General features: G+C 37.1%; 5 protein-coding genes across 6 annotated transcripts; 4 read left to right on the top strand and 1 right to left on the bottom strand.

Moving 5' to 3' along the window:
- Positions 1–310: 310 nt before the first annotated feature.
- Positions 311–4,232, bottom strand: LOC114762763 (serine carboxypeptidase-like 51). Its single transcript, XM_028952336.1, has 13 exons — positions 3,920–4,232; positions 3,723–3,817; positions 3,305–3,412; positions 2,967–3,207; positions 2,817–2,860; positions 2,596–2,663; positions 2,380–2,485; positions 2,082–2,287; positions 1,917–1,986; positions 1,624–1,674; positions 1,401–1,453; positions 1,188–1,320; positions 311–716 (listed from the first exon to the last, which is right to left on the bottom strand). The coding sequence occupies exons 1-13, from the start codon at positions 4,044–4,046 to the stop codon at positions 645–647; spliced, it is 1,374 nt and encodes a 457-aa protein (XP_028808169.1). The 5' UTR covers positions 4,047–4,232; the 3' UTR covers positions 311–644.
- A 4,573-nt stretch (positions 4,233–8,805) lies between these two features.
- Positions 8,806–10,405, top strand: LOC114762710 (uncharacterized). The gene is made up of 4 exons (XM_028952260.1): positions 8,806–8,852; positions 8,957–9,142; positions 9,253–9,477; positions 9,972–10,405. The coding sequence occupies exons 2-4, from the start codon at positions 8,966–8,968 to the stop codon at positions 10,212–10,214; spliced, it is 645 nt and encodes a 214-aa protein (XP_028808093.1). The 5' UTR covers positions 8,806–8,852; positions 8,957–8,965; the 3' UTR covers positions 10,215–10,405.
- A 4,229-nt stretch (positions 10,406–14,634) lies between these two features.
- LOC114762772 (cyclin-dependent protein kinase inhibitor SMR2-like) lies at positions 14,635–17,177 on the top strand. 2 transcript variants are annotated; one of them, XM_028952349.1, is made up of 2 exons: positions 14,635–14,958; positions 16,943–17,177. In XM_028952349.1, exons 1-2 carry the CDS (start codon positions 14,707–14,709, stop codon positions 17,159–17,161), a joined length of 471 nt encoding a protein of 156 aa, XP_028808182.1. In that variant the 5' UTR covers positions 14,635–14,706; the 3' UTR covers positions 17,162–17,177. The 2 variants fall into 2 exon arrangements, with proteins under 2 accessions (XP_028808182.1, XP_028808183.1); XM_028952350.1 differs by lacking the exon at positions 16,943–17,177 and adding an exon at positions 15,478–15,667.
- LOC114762773 (late histone H2B.L4-like) lies at positions 17,177–17,830 on the top strand (the record flags this gene model as incomplete). The annotated part of the gene is made up of 1 exon (XM_028952351.1): positions 17,177–17,830. A coding segment is annotated over one exon (408 nt), but the record flags the coding sequence as incomplete, so codon positions are not given.
- A 699-nt stretch (positions 17,831–18,529) lies between these two features.
- LOC114762765 (RING-H2 finger protein ATL57) lies at positions 18,530–19,446 on the top strand. Its single transcript, XM_028952340.1, has one exon. The coding sequence runs from the start codon at positions 18,709–18,711 to the stop codon at positions 19,423–19,425; it is 717 nt and encodes a 238-aa protein (XP_028808173.1). The 5' UTR covers positions 18,530–18,708; the 3' UTR covers positions 19,426–19,446.

Below are 19,446 nucleotides of genomic sequence, written 5' to 3'. Positions count from 1 at the left end.
TATGAATGTACAAAATGACACTATGTAGTCTGACGTGAGAATATGTTTTGTTTTAGGATGAAAATTAAAAAAGTGACCAAGATAATAATTTTAATCATTTTTAATGGGAACTATAATTTTTAATTTAATTTTTTTTCGTTTTGGGTGAACAAGCTTGGTTGTGCATGTAGTCTAAAACAAGACATTTTATGGTTTGGATCGATCGTCGATTTTCCTTTTTGTGCTTGTTTCCCGTAAATTGCCGAATTTGTTTGATCCGGTTAGGTAATCCTAGACTAGGGCTTAGCTTTTAGGTCTATAATCTGGGTAATGAGAGAGAAACCCAATCCACCATCAATCTATTCACAGAACCGAATTCAACTGTGGCAAATGGGTGACCAGCACGGTACAGGTCTGCTCAATTAAAAGGGAGAGGAAAAAAAAAAGTAGAGAACTATGTATGCTCTAAAAAATGAGACTGTAATGTAAACAATAAATATCATCTGTGTAAGCGGTAGCTCTGTTTTTCATGACTAGTTTTGCAGTTGTATGGTACTGTTGTCGACGTAGTTTGCTTGTGGGGTCTCGCTTCTGTTGAATAGTACTGATGAAGGAATTCAGTTTCTTGTACGCTTATTGTTTCTTATTTTGCTGTGTCTTGCAAGTTAAGAAGCGGCTGGTGACTGTGTAATCGCACCCACCATGTTTAATGCTACACAAGGCTGATCAGTTGGTACCTGCACCAAATAAATTGTGAGGTGACTCAAACAAACAAGTGCCCCTGCTTTTCCATTAACATGTCCCTTCTTCACTCCTTATGACTCGCTTCCTGTCTCCATTTATGTTTCCAGTTTCAACGTTCAAAGTATCCCCCATTCCACTTCGCCTGACCTCTTAGTATTCCCTTCATAAATGCCTAGCAGGCTAACCTCCCACCCCTATCAAAAAATAGACTTTCTGCGTTTTTAAGACATTGCTCCCTTTGAAATTACAAAACCTGGATTCCTAGAAGATGTTACAGGACGAAAGCTCATTTCATTTGTTCGAGATAAACACCAACCCTTTTAGAGTGTTTGCATGAGCAGTGATATTTTTATTCTTATAATCTCGGAATTTACGTGATTATGGCATGGATGGAAAGAAATGCTTGACCAGTCAGCAATATGTTATCGATAATGGGATTGGAATCGAAGGTGATTGTGACTTACAAAATGACCAGCTCCGAGAATCCAATAAAAGTGCAGGTTTTTGTGTGACTTCAAAAAGCCTTTCGTGCCTCGCTCATTTTTACAGTAGAGAGGTTTTCTGTCCTTCTTCAGGAAGCTTTTAAGCCCTTTCCACCTATACGGGAAAACCCGTCTTCTTTTATCAATCTTGAAGGGAAGAATCATACGGAGAGCTAGAGAGGGAAAAAGATTTACTTGAGTTTCTTAAGCCAAGCTTCAGTTCCCTTGGTTGCACAGATCAGATCAACCTATATCAGATCAGGGTATCAGAAACATTTTGTCCATAAAATATTTATTTATGCGCAAAAAAAAATTTAAAATTTGTGCGTAGTTATATGTCTTACGTAACAAAAGTCTTCATAATAAACCCATTTATCATCGCGTTACTAAATGCGGTGGAAAAAACAAAAAATCTTACTTGTCCGTTGTACACAGTCACTTTGACTCCCTTAGCTAGCAACGCATCAACCTGAAAGATTCAGATCAAAAGAATCGCAATTATGTAATAAGAAAGCTTTTGAAACGTCTAGGAGAAATATGTTCGATGTTTATTAGCATCAACGACTATTTTCAGTATTATATGAATATAAATTACGTGTTTCTGGCCCAAAAAACCTAAATTAAGTAATTAATAGAATAAACACGTGAATTTCTGAATAGGGTTAGAAGTTAAAACCAAAAAAGTTCCAAGCTTTACACTTACATCCTTACCTCATTAATTCTTGGTTTCATGAAATCGCCTTGAAGATTTGCGAAAACCTCACTGCCCTGTCCTCCCCATCTGTCATCGCAGTAGCCATGTGAAGGTGATCAAGTCAATAGTTGAAAGTGAACTCATGGGTACAGTTCTCTTTTCTAGTGTAGGGACACACTTACGTAACATTTTCAGGGATAATCTTTAACTTTTTCCTGATGACACCATTTAACAAGCTTCTTAGGTCACCACTATTGGAAGATGACCTCTTTGAAGTTAGATAATTGGAGTATCGTTTCAGTGCTGTTTCTCTGTATGACCCCAGCCCTGCCGTTGCAGACAAAGTTGGAGAATTGCTTCCAGAATCCTGCAAAAAATTGTAGAAGTCCTGGAAAAACGTAAAATATTAACACCTTTCAGAAACTTGGCTCTTTTTGGATTACACGATATCTATCCCATTGAAAAATCATAAATACCCACCACATTGTTGCTGTTTTTCATAATGACATTCTCAAGTTCGCCCCATGAGCTGGTTGCGTTAACAAATTGGCCCTTCTCAATATGTTTCTTGATCTTCTGAGCTAAACTGTTCTCCGAAATTTCTTAGTTAATTTTTTCCCAAAAAAAAAAAAAAGGTACAATAACCGTTTACACATACACGCAAACTATCTGAGAGAGAAAATGAAACAGACGCACCGGTTTGATTTTTGCAGCCCATTGTCATCAAGTCTTGAGACGTCTTTAAGAAGAGGGCCCCATGCGAACTGAAATTGTGGGGTTTAATGGTAAAGAAGAACAAGAAAAAGATGAGAAATTCTTATATTGGACTGTTGAGTAGAGCTGGATAACATTTATGTCCATTGTAATAAATTATTTTACCAACAAAAACTCGTGGCCAAACCTATTCCTGTACTTACCACAAAATCTTCAGGGGAGATCCAACTGTCCCCTAATGCCACACCTGCATACGGCTTTCTCACGTTAGTATACGATGCAGCAATTTCTAAAATCGCAATGACATAGTAATCTCATTCATAGATTCAGAACCACTTTGAACAAGGGATTACCTCCAAATTTGAGCTTCAATTTTCCAGCTTCAATAGCTTTTAGAACAGATAAGCCAAGAGTGACAGCATATTTTCCACCATATGACTCTGCTACGAGGAAGAGAGGACTCTTTTGGAGGCTAGCATTTCGATTAAATATCTCAATCAACAATGTCGTCAAGTCAGTGGCTGCTTCTTCGTCTGTTTTCACAAAGAGGCCCTTATCTTCCACAAAGCTGAACCCTGTCCCAACTGGGTTGTCCTGCATTATAACAGAACCAAAAAGAATTGACCCAAAAAAGCCACGCCAAAGATAAACCAAATGCCTCTCTTGAAAACACTAGAGCCTTAACACTCACCACAAATAGGAGATCTGCTTTTCGAAGCCATGTAGAGTTCCTCGGCTTCAAATTGGTATCTAAAGGCCCAACCTCCTCAAAGTTTCCAATCCCAACTCCTGAAGCACCCTGTTCATCGTTGACACCAATTAAGGAATTTCTTGATGTCATTATCATCAATGCTGGTAATTTCAAGGGTATATTCTACTATATTAGTTTGGTCAACTCAAAATTTTTCTTAAAGGATACTCAGAGAAACGGAATCTAGTCTAGATAGTTAATCATGGAGAGATACTATGACTTGTTATCTATTGAGCTAACCATTTCATCGGCCATCAGAATTTGGAAATTGTAAGCTTTTAGGGATCATTTCAAAATCGAAATTCCTGGGTAAAAACAGAGCCTTGATCAGTTTCTGGCTGAATCCAATGATACTTACAGGTCCTCCCTGCAACCAAAGAATGATAGGCCATGGCTTGGAGGGATGTTGAACTCTGTAGGGACTTCTGTAAAGCCACCAGAACATGTGGGCTTCTGTAATATAACATATTGAAGTCAAAAGTGATGATCCTTTTATGCAAACAGAAGATGCAAAATGACTAAAGTGAATTATCAGCGTAATGCATTTTGGCTTACTGGGTCTGACTTGAACATATCCCCATTCCTCTGATCCATCTCGGTTTCCAAAAGCTGTGACAGTTCCTCCATGGAGAAGGAGACCAAAGAACAGAAGAGGGACAACAAGGACCCGGAGATTTTCCATTTGATGAATATGAAACGAGAACAGAGGAATCAATGAACTAGCAGGAAATGAGGTCGCAGAGTTATATACACGAGAAGCTTATTCGAATAGGAAGGATGTTTTGTCATTGCCTGTAACAGAATCCTCGTAAAATATGGAAGCCGTGGATATGCGTTATATAAAAAAGAAGAAATAAAGAATAAAATAAAACCAAAAATAGGAGGCAAAATAACGCGTCCTTCTTTCAGAAGTTGAGATTACTACTCAAAAGCAAGTTTCTCGTTCTGATGTAAAAGTGAAAGAATTCGTTCATACGTCCCTTTTGTGGCAACCCGCGAAGGATTTAAAAAAAAAAACACAATTTTCTTCAGGGAACAAAGTTATACAAAGAAAATATTAATCTACTGTATTATTATTATTATTACTGCCAACACCACCACTGTTTAGCCAACATATTCCTCCGGTCCTAAATATAAGACCCTTATATACACTAGTATAAGGGTCTTATATTTAGGAGGAGTATTTTTTATTAAATATATATAGAGAGAGTATATCAGATTCTGCGACGGGTTCAAAAGGAGAAACCTAACATGAAGGAAGAGTTAACTGAAAGTAGATAGGGCTTGGAATGGTTAGGTACAAAGTGGGAATCAGGACATGGCATGCAGGGAATTTCAATGAAAAAGTTGACTCCTTCCTCAAAGTCGTTGTGAGAAATAGTCTACTCTCTGTTTGCTATCATATATTTGTGTGATGAATATTGGAAGTGAATTACTATTTCCATCCTGCAAGTAAGTTATACTAACCCAGGAATAGAGCGAGAAAAGAGACAGGGTGATACTGAAACATTGAAATCCCTTGTATAAAAAAGGTATTACTTGAGCCAAAAGTCTTGCACTGAAACACATAAATTCTCATGTGCTGTGGGTTGCTCTGTTTTATTTGAAGAACGAGGGTGTGATCTGACCTGTACAAAAGATACCTATGTGAGTGTGCGTGTGTGAGTATGATATCCACGCACACACTCCTTGAATTTCTAATCTGGCGTACTTATATCCCATTAAAAAGGGAAGTTGAGATATTATTAAAGTGATTAGATGTTTTAGCTCATATTATAACCGTTTTTTCCGCGGGGGAAATCTTTGTGTACAAGTTTTACTAGTAGAGTATATTTCAAAGAAATGGCAATGCTAGATATTATTTCATTTGGAAGAGGAGAATTTGCGACTCTCTGGAGCATGGAAAAAGTTAAGGATAATAATAGCTGGGGAAAGAAATGAGGATAATCATTAGTCATAAATGGTGGCAACCGCATAATTGTTTAATTTGCTTACTTTAGTGGTTGGTGTTAATAAAACCATTAAGGCATCAACCAACCTGGTGAGATTCAATAAGGTAAAACAGATTTACACACTTTGAAATTTTCTCACGAAAATAACATTCCCAGAATGGATCTTTCTCGTGGTCCTGCTGACGTTAACATAGAACAATAATTTTGGAAAAAAAGACTAGGGGGTCTTGTGGTTTTTATTAAACATGACAGGACCTTTAATGTAAGATAATATATGATTATACCTACCAGCCAACGACGAAAGAATCAAGAATGTCCAATAAACCTACTCGTAGAAATAAGACGGCAAGAAAAACAGAGATACGAAGGTTGTTCAACTCTTTCTAGTTTAGACTTGGAGTTCAACTGCCTTGTTATTGGGCAATTCACAACTTGGCATTTTTTTTCTGCAGATTAAGTATCATAAAATCAGTCACCAAGGTCAAGATGAGGGGTTGAATTCTCAATATTTTGAGTCAAATCTTGAAACATGGGACCAGGGAAGTCTTTGGTTTTAACAACTCGGCAAAGCACTGAAACACAGGAGACAGAGGAGGTGGATTGGAGACAACAACTTTGAGACAAGGAAGGACTTCCAATCAGTATATGAAGTGACATGTTTTAAAAGTTTGTAGTTCGACTAACAATCTGTTAAGATTAAAAATTGAGATTTGAGATAATGTATTTAATCAGTATATGAAGTGACAAGTTTCAAGCAGGGGTGGTTGGGTGATGCCAAAGCCAAAGCCCATCAGAGTCGGCATTCATAATCAGGCTATAAAAAATTACAAAAGATCATTATGTTGGATGTAGCTGAACAAACAGAACAGTTATGGTTGGTGTATCACTTTATTCTCCAGGGAACTCAACTTTTTAATGTTTGACATATATTGATATTGACTTTTTTTTAATTTATCAAGAACGTGAAAACACAAGAGTGAGGTTAAAAGTGAATTAACCCGTTCTAGAATAAATAAAATGTGACATTTTGATTCAAAAGATTAATGGGAAAGACATCAAATACAGCTGGCTGGGCTATGGAGTGATCATTGTTAATGGGCCAAATATGGGGACACATTGATGAAGTGTTTGGAGATTTGGTGTTGATTGCGAGGCCATGTGGTCAACAAAAAATTCCATGATTACCCCCAAAAAGAAGAAGAAAAATTCACCACCTTGGCTTTATCGTTTTCAAGTTCAAGTGCCAAAGTGGTTGACGCAGCCCGATCGGGGGAACACGTAATGGTTCTAGAACAAAAAAAAAGAAAAGAATAACAAACATGAATATCAAGAAAGAAAAGAAACAAAATGTGAGCAATTTATTGGTATAGAAAATTTTCTATGAGTGAGGGGATGTAGAAAGAATTCCTCGTGTAATTTCAAGTTGTTAGTATTTATCTTTCTAATTTAAAAAGACACGTTGTATTTTGAATTTTGAATTTTGACGGTATTAATGATCTAATGGTGAACATGACATTTGCAAGCAACATTAGGGATGTGAGTATTTTATATAAAGGTGTTAGGGAAAAGAGAAAAAGAGAAGTGTGCGTGGTAAAAGAACGAATGAGCAAGTATGTATATGTCTGTGAATATGTGGGCTTTATCCTTAATGTTGTTGGCCACGAGCGTCTTCGATAGCTACTTGAGTTGTTTGTCCCTCGTCCCCGTCACACAAAGTCTACCTTCCTTAAATGCCTTCCCACACCTTCATCATATCAACCCTATCTCTTGTTTCGTCTTCCTTTTACTACTCCTCTCTACAATCCAAAATTAATGCCAAGCCATGCTATTTGTAAATTATGAACGTCGTTCACATCTCACGTCCTGTATATCACATGCCAACACATGCATGCACACCTTCTTCACAACTAATTATGGGAGTATATATATATATTTTTTGGGCTGCTCAGAGTATCCTCTCACCCGAACGGTAAGAGACTAATCTTTCGAAGTACTGTGAAGCGCCATAGTGAGGACTCCTCCCAACAATGCTTTTTTTTTTTATACACACCATCCCAAAAATCAAATTCAAGACATGATGTTTAAAATGCCTTGAGTTTTTTTTATATGGACCAATACTTGTTGGTTTATGGGAGTAATAAACACTGAGCTTTGGAGGAGACCAACCCAAGAGACATGCATCGCTTTATAAACCAACTAATGTAGCCACGTTTGATTTGGGCCTGGGCATTAATAGTTCCAATTCTTGGGCCACTTGGCAGCCTTTTTCCCTTCGTAGATGGCAGCAAATTGGATCTTCACTTCACCCTTGTCACTTGAAAAAGGAAAATTGGATTTTCACCCTCCGTGTCAATAGTGTTTAAGCAGTTTGCGTCAACACCGAAAAAAAAATGTGCCAAAAAAAAAACACGAGAGGGAAGAGAACACGGTATTAGACATCTGGCCTTTTGATGAAGTTTGAGGGATTACCTGCTCTTCCCATTGATTTATCAACAACGAATATTCCCCTCATTAGATGTTACTGAGTGAGAAATTTATTTACAAATAATTAAAATGGTTCGAAAGTATCCCCAAACTTGATGGCCATTTTTTCACGTGTATCCCCAAAAAATGCAGAGCAAAAAATTTGGAGGATACACGTAATTAGTTCGTCCTAGCTAATTATATCAGCCATTTAATTATTACTTAACAGGAAATTCGTTCCTCTTCGAAATTATTATTTTTATAAGTTTAATGTTGTTTTTAAAGATGATTTTCTTCATTTTTTGTTTGTCTCCTTTCGGCATGTAATCTGTAAACCTTGCTTCATTTTAATATCACTTTGTCTTTGGCTAAAAAAAGGTTCATCCTAATTATATTATTATAAACTGGATAGCTGAATTTCATCTATTTCATGAGATCTGAAAAATGAATCATATTGTTCATATTTTTTTAAAAAACAAGAATACAGCATATCATAAATTTATATGATGTGTGAATATAGTGATTGCATTATTTGTAAGGGTGATTGGAGGATCTAAGCTGCTAAGGTGCGCGTGGGTTTGGTGTGGCCTAACCTTGTATTGCACGTGGCCTATCTAGAATTTTAACTTTCAGACATTGACGATATTTCACCCTCTCTACACATCACTCTCCATTTTTCCCTTTTACCCCGCATCTCAATTCTCAAACCAAATGCATTATAGATTCACCCACTGAGAAGAAATATGTGTAACTAAAACAAGAGGTGGCTTCGAGCATGTAACCTCCCAAACACGCCCCAACTCTCCTCCAAATCCAACGACCCAAGATTCACCTAACCTACCCTACCCTCCAATGTCCACCGTCCCTCCCCAGCACCCTGTTTTCCACATTACTTAATATACTGTTTCCTTCACAATCCTTATATATGTTACTCCTTCGCCTGCTTTTAGTTTGGTTAATCGCCCTCTCCCTCCCTCCCTCTCTTTCTATCCCTGTCTCTCTCCCCCCCCCCTGTATGTCCTGTCCTTCTCTGCGTGTCTGGACATCATTACCAACCGTTACAATCGACCTCGGTAATGGCGATGCATACCCATACCAACAACGCCAACCTTTTAACGTCAGTTGTGTAATGTTTTGTCCTTTTAATGAATTTCTTGCTGGTTTCGTTCTGTGTCAGGAGGAAGCAATGTTGGTGCCGCCATGGCTGGAACCACTATTATCGACCACATTCTTCACGATATGCCAGACACATATCAGCTTGCCCAGAAACGAGTGCAACATGTTCTGCATCGATTGCACCCACCGATCAGGTTTTTGCTTTTATTGCAGGTCGATTTGGCATCAACACCACCGAGTAATTCAGGTGGGTCATAATAAAGCGATCATCTTGTCGGGTTCTTCCAGTTTCTGTGTTTGTTAATTTTCTTTTCGGAGGAATTCAGGTGGGAGTAATTTGTGGGGAATGAAATGCAGATAAGGAGGTCTTCGTATCACGATGTTGTCAGAGTGTCAGAGATTGACAAGGTTTTGGACATAAGTGGGGTTCAGACGTACGTGATTAACAGTGCCAAGGTCATTTTTCTGAACGAGAGACCTCAGCCGAAGACCAGTTATGGTGGTAAAGGCAGTCCACATTTCTGCAAAATATGCAGAAGAAGCCTTTTGGACCCTTTTTGCTTCTGTTCTTTGGGCTGTAAGGTTGGTCTTTCATCCTTGAACTAACTGCTCTTTCTGCATTTCTCTCTCTCTCTCTCTCTCTCTCTCTCTCTCTCTCTCTCTGGTTCTTTTGTTGTTTTGGTTTTCTTTCGTTTTTTGCAAGTGGAACAAAGAAACATCAGTAGCTTTCTTAACAACGATCGTTATTAAGAATGCCATTAATTATGATCCCCGAACTTTAATAATAATCCCCAATTGTACGTTAGAAAAGCTGTTTGTTATGAGACAATTACGATGCCAACAAGTTTGTCCAAAACGTTACTTAAACCTACTCAAGTGTTAAACCATGAAAAAAATTAAGAAATAATTATTTGTCAAGATTTCAGTCAAGGATCAATCTTAATTATATCAAATGTTTTTTATCTTAAAAAACTTAAAATTCTTGTCAAGAAGATTCATTAGATAAACAACCATACGTGTGATGTTGATGCGCAACCAAAGAATTTGACTAATGAAGGATGAATTTAATATAACAGCTTGCAGGAATAAAGAAGAAGAATGTGGAGAGTAATTATAAGAAGCTGGGGTCATCGGCAGGGAAGAAAGATCAGGAAGAACAGAGAAGATTATTGGGATCATCGAGGGAAGAAGATGAATTTGAGGAAGGAAATGACGATAACAAAGAATATGAAAGCAACACGCGGCCTCCTGCACAGCAAGCTTACTCAAATTCAAGAAGAAGGAAGGGAATCCCTCAGAGGGCACCATTAGGGCCATAACAATGAGTTAAATTAAGATATGTTTTGTTTTTCTTTTACTTATTTAATTTTAACGTTACAGATATGTGTTTAAGTTAAAGCTTCGTTTTATTGGTTTTCTTAATCGTTAATAATAATATCCAGCTCATGGCTTGAGATTCCCCCCCGCCCATGTGGGCAAAAAAAAAGTCAGAGAGTTTAGGTATATTACTTTTGAGGGATATAATAGCCTGGATGTGCTTGCAAATGCACACACAATGCTGTTACTTTACATTTGCATAATGATATGAGAGAACATGGGTGCTAGGTGTAAATACACCCTCCTATCCTAATTTCCTTTCCATATCATTGCTTTATACACATATGTATGTATATGAATAATGTAGGCGTTCTGGGAACAATTGCTTATCTGTTCTCGTGCTCTCATTATCCTTTTTGTCTCATATCTCGCTTACACATGTCGTCCCCTTCTTTCTTTCATGATCTGATCCACCTCTCAAATACAATATAAATGTATTTATACATATGTGTGCGTGAATTAGATGTTAATGATGATTAACCTTTTATTTTTATTAAATACTTTGATTCAATATTTGTGTTTTTAAAGTCCCTCCCAGTGCCAACTATACTTTTGTATAGGCCTTTTACAATCTCATCAACCCTAAGACTGCTTATTTCATGTTGCAGCTAATAATTGTGAATTATGTTGATACAAATGATAATTGGTACATGACTTTAATTCATATTGTTAACAATAATAAACCAGGCTCATTTGAATCGTATTCAGACTCTATTTTCTTTTCATATTATATGTTTTTTTTTTTGATAATGTCGATATTATATTTCAACATATATATGGTTCTCAAATATCCATATATATAACTAGATTTTAACCCCCGCCATGCGCAGGGCATATTTGTTAGATTTTTTAAAAATTCAAGTAAGTGGCAAATATATACTCCCTTCGTTAATTATTTCTCACATAGTCTACTTTATTAGCATATTAATACACCCCTTACTTTTTGGTCCAGCATTCTTATCATCATTCCATCTTTGTGGTTCATAATCCCTTACCCCATGCGCTCATGTATTATGACTTTATAAGTTATCTTAATAACAACTTACCGATTTTTATAATTTACTACCTCCGATCTTTAATATAAGACTTTGTTTGACTTTTATTTTGGTCCTAAATATAAGATCTCAATCCACCTTATCTCTCATATTTATGCATTTTTTCTCAATAATACTTCTAATAATGGTAGTTCTAGCCAATATACTTGATTAATAAGGATATTTTAGAAAAGACAACACATATTTGTTACAAATAACAAATTTAACTTTTTTTCTTCTCAAATTAGTCAACTAGCTCCTATAATTAGGACCGGATGTAGTATTATTTTTGTGCATACTAAAAGTGATGCGAATATCTTTTTTTAACAATCATCTTATTTTATTTATGAACCTATTACCTATGTAAAGATTATAAACTAATTTGAAAAACTAAACAAACAAAAGAGCATGTAATATGATATTATAAAATATAATTTTGGTAAAAAAAATAATATAAGAATATTCTTTTAACGTTGGCTAGTAGTGCATGTCATGATTTTTTTTTAATAAAAAACTATGAACATGACAAACAGAAATAACGAAGATTGCAGTAGTATTCTTAAAAAAAAAAAAAAACTACACTATGGTTTTTGTTGTCACTGTTTATTCAGTGAGGTAAAATCACATTGGAAGTACTTATACTTTTTCTCGATTTTTAATTTGATATCCATATGCTTTTCTTTTAATTAAATTATTTAATTTTATTTTTTTCACTGACATTAACTTTTGTAGCTTTTCTCTACTGGCATTATCAATCTCTATTCAAGAGTTAATGATGTTGATAGAGTAAAATTAAAGACTTAATTAAGAGAGGAAAAAAACACATAGGTACCAAATTAAAAATTGAGAAAAAAAATATAGGTACTTTTAATGTGATTTTCCCATCTATCTATTATCTATGTGAGAATTTTTCCTAAGATGATTTATTCTTATTTATACGAAATACTGACAGAGTAACAGACCATGTGATATTTTTAGTACAGTATTTTAAAAAAAAAAATTGTTCCCCATGAATTAGTTGTCGTGTAGTTACTCTCACTGCATTGCCCACACTCTCTCTACTTACTCTATAAATAAGGATGTTTTGAAAAACCAATTGTGTTTTTATATATTTATTGTTTTAAACGAATTTTAACAAACATTTCAATTTACATATATAATTTCATAATTTCTATATCTATAGTGGAATGGAGAATTAAATTTCAGTGCTTCGGTGCAGCCTTCCAGCAACAAAGTCTCGTTTTCTAGTTGACAACGATATTAAAGGATAGAATACTATAACTTATATTAAAGAAATACAAAATTACGTTTAGAAAGTATGGTACTCTTTATCCAACCTATTACCAATGAAAATTTGAAAAGGGAGGGAAAAATAACGGCGGAAGTCCCAAAGTGAAGGCACCGCTTTCATTAGAAAAATTGAAAATCTTCTTCGGATGTTGACTTGTTGGAATTTTTGGCCCGTTTCTATCCTTTGTAGTCCATCCCTCTGACTTGTTCTATGGCACCAATTTGCTTTTTTTTTTTAAAAAAAGCCTCGCTACGAAATCTCCCACTCATGGGTCTCCACGTGTCCGATGCAGTTTTTTTTTTTCAAATTAGAAAAACATATACTAATAGTTTGAGATCTAAGGGGCTGTTTGGATTACTGAAAAGTACTTTTCTATAAATCAAAGCAAAGTTATTTCACATATTTACTTTATACACTGAAAAAATATTTCTAAAATTATAATTTTGTTTTCACCCAAACACTCCTAAATAGGAGTGCTTGTAATTTAAATACCCAAAATAACTTATATGTGAGAAGACAACGGAAGCCCCTCCCTGGAGGGAAATACTGGTCCCCACTCCCCAATGCCAATTATTCCTCCAAGATAATTTGGTCATGGGTAATAAAGAAATTAAAATCTTAGTCACTTTTACTATATATAATAAGAAAATTGAGAACTAATAGGAGTTGGGCTTAATGAAAGAGGCTAATTTTTTACAATATAACGAACTAAGGTTTGAATTCTTGTTAAGTAACCAACAATATCTCGAATAAAATTGTCTTCAATAGGAAGATACTTATATGTTTTAGCAAAAAAAAAATTGAGAAAGATTTAACACATTAATCGTGCAAATGGTTGATGTTTCATATCATTGCGAGCGATTTTTCAAGAAATGCACCACTGATTAATGAATAAGCGAGCAAATGTTTAATTTATTGATTACGGATATTGGTAGGCCTAAGGCGACGTCTTTTCTGTCAATTTTTTTGTAAGTATCAGACAATGGATTCGTCACGTGCAGATAATTAATCAACTTCAACTTGACTAATGCATCAGATGCTTGAATTCAATTAAAGGAAATTGAAAAGATTCGTCACGATAAAAATGAATCAACTGTGAGTAGTCTTGTAAATATAACAGACCCCATAAGAAGATTAAAATTTTGAATCTCACGAATGAAAAGATTAAGCGCCATTATCGTTTGAGTTTGACAGTGCTTAAGTTAGTTGACGATGCCATGTATCAAATCTGAACTGTTGCCGGCTCTTCAATTTACGATGGCATTTCTTCCTTGGGAGCTGAAAAATTCAAATTAGGCATATATATTTTAGCAAGTAAATAAACTCAATGAGAAATTACATATAAGTAATGAAACCGTTAGTAAAAATAAAATAAAAGTCAGCAAAAATATATATAGTTAGAAAAGGGTCATACTAAAATCACACGAGAAACAAAGCACGAAAAACTGAATCATCAGAAGTTCAGCAATATGAATTTGTTGATTGAGATCGGTATTGGTTCTCTGCTGTTGATTTGTTTTAATTTTTTGCTTTAGGTTGGACGATAGCTTTTAATTTTTTGCTTTTTGGATGAGCTTTTGGTGGATTAGGTCGTAAATGTTTAGGTTTTGGTTCTGTATGTGGCATTGCTTATCATCGATGATTGTATTATTGTTGAGTTTATACTAATAAAACCGATTGATTTGTTTTGGCTAAAAAAGGGCATAATATAATTGAGCCGTAAAATAAATGAGAGGGTATATATCCATTAATAAAGAAAGCATCAGTGTGAAAGGAAAAGAAAAGATAAAAGTGATGAACATTGAGTGAGATAGGGACAAGGGGGAGAATAGTAGGAAACGAAGGGCCTCGTAATGAAAACGAAAGGATGAGGGGTTTCTCACATGGGGCTGTCATGGGCGACTATAACCGCACGGCACTGTCATTCTTCTGAGTTTCATGCTTCACTCCAAAATCTATCCCAAGAGAACCGAAAGTTTCCAAACTCATTCCAAAAAACTTTTCTTTTTCTCTCTCTAGGTTTTCCTTCCGTCCACACCTCCACTGTTAACGCTTTCTGATGCTTAATTTGAAACTTTGAGTCTTGGAGCTGCAATCTGCTTCGTGACAATGGAGTCAGAGGGGAAGCATAAGGAGGAAGAAGGAGGAGGAGGAGAGAAAGCGAAGAAGGAAGAAGAGGGTGAGTACTGTAGTACGCCAACCGGTTCAGGGAATCGAATACCAGAAATTAAGAATTGCCCTCCTGCTCCAAGAAAGAGAAGACGATCGCCATCATCATCATCATCATCTTCGACGTTGACGAGGAGATCATCATTCACAGATCACGAGTTGCACTTCTTCGAGGAAACCAGGCTTCAGGAGGTAGACTCTTTCTTTCAATCCGTCTCTGTGACTGTGAATGACTTTTCTAAGCTTCAAAAGAGATGCAGAAGTGTTTGATTCCTTAAATTTTCATTTGGCGGATGATTGTGGCTCGTAGTTTCACACATACATGATCTCTTCTTTCTTTTCCTAAGGGTCTCCACGGATGCATGATAACTTCTATATATGTGCATATATAGAGAACATTATATGGAACTTGATTTCAACTACAAATGAATTAGCAATTTCAATTTTTCTAATTGTTGATTCCACGTGCGTGTGAAAATTTTGGTTCTTCCCTCCTCTTTCGGACAAGCACGATCATGTAAATATAGGAACGTCATCTCCCCCCTTCTCTCAATAATTTCAAGATCAAATTAAATACACAGATGACTACTGCGTATTAGCATTGCTAGCTACTTTTTTCTTCCTCATTTAATTTTATTTCTGGTTAATTAATTATCGATATTTTCTAAATTTGATGTTTCTTGAATATCTATTCATCACATACTTCTCCAGTTCGTAGTTCCGATCCTTCTAATGAAATGACAAGGAATAGGATATCCACACAAGGTTGAAAAGGGTACTCTCGTTTCAGTCTAGTATTTAGAAAAGAACATTATGCATATCATCAACTTCATAAGAAAATTGATTTTATTTAATTAATTAGCGTATTTTTCTTTCAAAGAATGTTATGGAAGACATCTAAAAGCATGTACGAAATCCACATTCAAAATTAATTTATAATTAAACGAGCGTGTGCATATAAAAAAAAAAACATACAAATAAAGTAAATAATATATGACGAATGCGTTGTTCATCCCATAGGATTCCCGAATGAGGCGAAACGCGCTATAAATTTTGATTAGATGTATTGATTTCCTTTTTCTTTTGCCGCAGCTCGATTAGATGTATTGATAAATCAAGGGAATTTAATGATCTCTTAATAATCTTAATACCAAGATGACAGGAACATGCATAACATAGGTGGCTGCCGGAATCGGAGGGAGCACACACTAAATATTAAGTACTAATAATGAATATTGAAAAGTAAATGCTATATCACTTTACCGGTTCTAAATACAAGACCGATGTAATTTATATTACAAAGTGAATGTCATATTTAGAACAGCACGACGACCATATTATTGCTGTCTCTTTATTGGGTGGGAACCACCTAATTAAGTGCCACTCCCATACGAGATACGACTCTCACCCGCCAGTGAGTGCACTCCTCATCCAGCTTAGGCGCTTACCAAGCATTAGAGTTTATTTATAATTTTAGTCTAATTTCTTATGATTTTTTTTCATCCTTTTTTATTTGATAATCTGGTGTTATCCGCCCTGTTAATTCTTCAAAAGTGTCCAAGTGTTCATTTTCTTAACGTCCGCTTAAATATGGCTGCTTTAATAACATGCTGCTAAAGGCAAACGCGTATGAGCACAGTTAAACACAATAGTGCAAAAAGATGAAAGTACAATTAAAAATAGTATTAATGCAGAAAATAGATAGAGTATCGCAATTTTGATTTTTTTTTGGGCAAAAAACAGTCAATTTTATTAATCAACCAAAAAAACAAATACACACCCTAATAGCCAATTAAAATCCGAAAAGAGAAAAACACTCCAAAAAGACCTAAAGATACAACCCACCACTCCACAAAAGAAAACAATCCTATGTATCGCAATTTTGATATTGATTGGTCATTTTATCATTGATTATTAATATAACTGCAGATAGAGATGGAAAGGATTTTTTTTTTTTTGGGTCCTTATTTGAAAAAAGAAAAGGAAAAGACGATATGCCACTAATGCCAGAAATTTCATGGGGACCCATTCTCCAATATCCACCAGAAGTATCTCTAAGTTACCATTCACTTTTTAACCACACGTAGTCTACTCTATTCGTGCACCCTTGACACGTACCCCTCACACACGTCAACCTCTGCTGCTCCAACAGGCTCCTCCTTGTTTAAATCATCAGTTTTCCGTCACAACCAAGCTCCAGCCGAGCATTCACGGTCTAATGGCTCCAAAGCGTGCTGAGAATATCGTGGTCAGATCCACCAGAAAAGTCGTCCAAGAAAGAACGGTTGAAGTTTCTGTTGTTAAAAGATCAACGAGGGCAAACAAAGACACCGAATTGGAAGGAGGAAACACTTCGACCAAAGACCATGTTAGAACCATTCCTGTCAAGAAGTGACTCCTGAACTCCTGAACAGAAAACACAAGAAATACCCAAATTGCCGAAAAGCCAATTAAGGAAGGAACCGACGAAGGCAAAGGTGGTGGAAATAAAGGGACGAGAAGGAAGAGAAAGAAGGCGGGAAAAGGTGGGGAAGGGTACAGGAGGTACGTGTACAGAGTGCTGAAGCAAGTTCACCCAGAGCTGGGGATTTCGTTTCAGGCCATGACCATTCTCAACAATCTCATGACTGATATGTTTGAGAGGCTTGCGGATGAAGCTACGAGGCTGAAGACGTACACGGGACGCGTGACATTGTCTTCCAGGGAGATCCAAGGGGCTGTCAAGCTGGTTCTTCCCGGAGAGCTTGGAAGGCATGCCATCGCTGAGGGTGCCAAAGCTGTCACCAATTATATGTCCAGCGAAGATGCTCGTCAGTAGTTTCATTACTAGGCCTTTAGACTTTCAACTACTTTCATGTTTTAGTCATCAGTTGTTGTGAGCGGATATTAGTGTAGGTTTTGTTTATTTTTAGGTTGTCTCCTTGTAGTAGATTAGTTGAATTTTAAGTTCGGTAGTTTGCTATTCCCAGAATTCTCCACTTGGACTAGGACTGAGTTTGTGGGAAGGGCAATGTAGGAAATGTGCGATGGTGTAATTAAGTCGGTAATGTTAGTTCTATGTTTCTTGTTGATATGAAAATATGCATGCTTTGCCCTGTGATTTATCGACAGTGTTGGCCGAAACGGGGCTAATTGCCTTGGCCTAATTGTATTCTCGATATACGAGATTCTTCTATTTAGTTTTAGCTCGTCCGCCGCGATATAATCGCTGCAATATCTTGAAGTGAACAAGAATTACTACACGTGAGCAGTCAAGGAAAAGAGAATACAAAGAAGCCGAATATTCTGATATCCACCGGTGTTCCATCACATGCACGAGGCTTAGGTCCTTTATATTCCATGAATTAGGATTTGAACTGGATGCTACAATATGCGGTGGTGTGTTTTTCTTTGACTCTCTCCTTCCTCGTTTGTTCAATAAAAATGGGTGATGGGGGGATAAGGTTATTGGTTTTGTAATGACCACGAAATAGCCAGTCCCTGCCGCTGACAAACAAAGTTAGCAGAATATCGAGCCTTGTTCCACCGCTTCAGGTTTGAGTATGGGATAAATAAGCGCAGAAGAGGCGAATGGGTTTTCCATAAATCGTAGAGTGGGAAAAAGTTGAATAATGGAGTGGATTCGGGATGTGGAAAACAAATTTCTATCTTATCCATTGAGCAATATGAGAGTATGGCGATGGTAAGAAGAAGAGTTGAGAGTTGAGAAGATGTTTCAGCGGTAAAGTTCTTGTAAACTCCAGAGTCAGCGACCAGATATGGTGGCTCCCACAATCAATCCTAGTCCCCATCATCTCCACCCCTTAAACATTAAATAACCTGACCTTATAAACCCCACTACTCTGCTTTTCATCATCATTCATCGCATTGATTCCCTCAATCCTCTCCCAAAGGGAACAAAGGACAGCACTCTGTTTTTTCTGCTTTCTGATTCCAGAGAAAATGGAACTCTACAACCGGAGACTGCTTCTACTGAACGAAGATGAGCCTTCCTTCTCCGACGCCTCTTCACCACCTCGGTTAACGGCCGCACCCCTGTCGTCTTCACTGTTCGTAACACCTCTGAAACTATCAGCGCCTGTACCCTTCAATTCTGACGTTGCTTACATCGTCATCATCGTCCTGCTCTTAGTAGCTTTCATCTTTCTGTTCATCCGAAGGTTCGCCGACCACTCCCCCGCATCCGCCCAGCACTCGCCACCGGCGTCTTCTTATTACCATTCTCCGTCATCCTCGTGCGGTGGTCTCGACCGTGCCACCGTCCAATCCCTGCCGGTGTTTCGGTACAACGCAGAAGGAAAGCACCAGGAGGACTGCACCATTTGCCTTAGCGAATTCGAGACCGGTGAGACCGTTAAGGTGATCCCGAACTGTAAGCACGTGTTCCACCGGGAGTGCGTCGACACGTGGCTATCCTCGCACGTGACGTGCCCGATTTGCCGGGGCAGCAAATTTATTGCGGTGGAACGGCAGGCAGAGTCGGCTAAGGTGGAGCCGACTAGCGATCAGATTGTCAGACGCGAGCCGGTAGCGTCAACGGTCGAGAATGGTGTAACGTGGCGAGAAGGTACAGCGAGGGGAACGTGTAACCAGAGACGAAGCCGTAGTTGCTCAAGCTTTAGAGACGCCGCAGTTTTGCGAAGAACATTAAGCTACTAGCAATATTATTATTGTTGTTCA

The sequence above is a fragment of the Neltuma alba genome, unplaced genomic scaffold (assembly GCF_004799145.2).
Source record: "Neltuma alba isolate B1F8T4 unplaced genomic scaffold, ASM479914v2 tig00011241_pilon, whole genome shotgun sequence".
Taxonomy (NCBI): domain Eukaryota; kingdom Viridiplantae; phylum Streptophyta; class Magnoliopsida; order Fabales; family Fabaceae; genus Neltuma; species Neltuma alba.
This window is presented reverse-complemented; position numbering and strand designations above follow the sequence as displayed.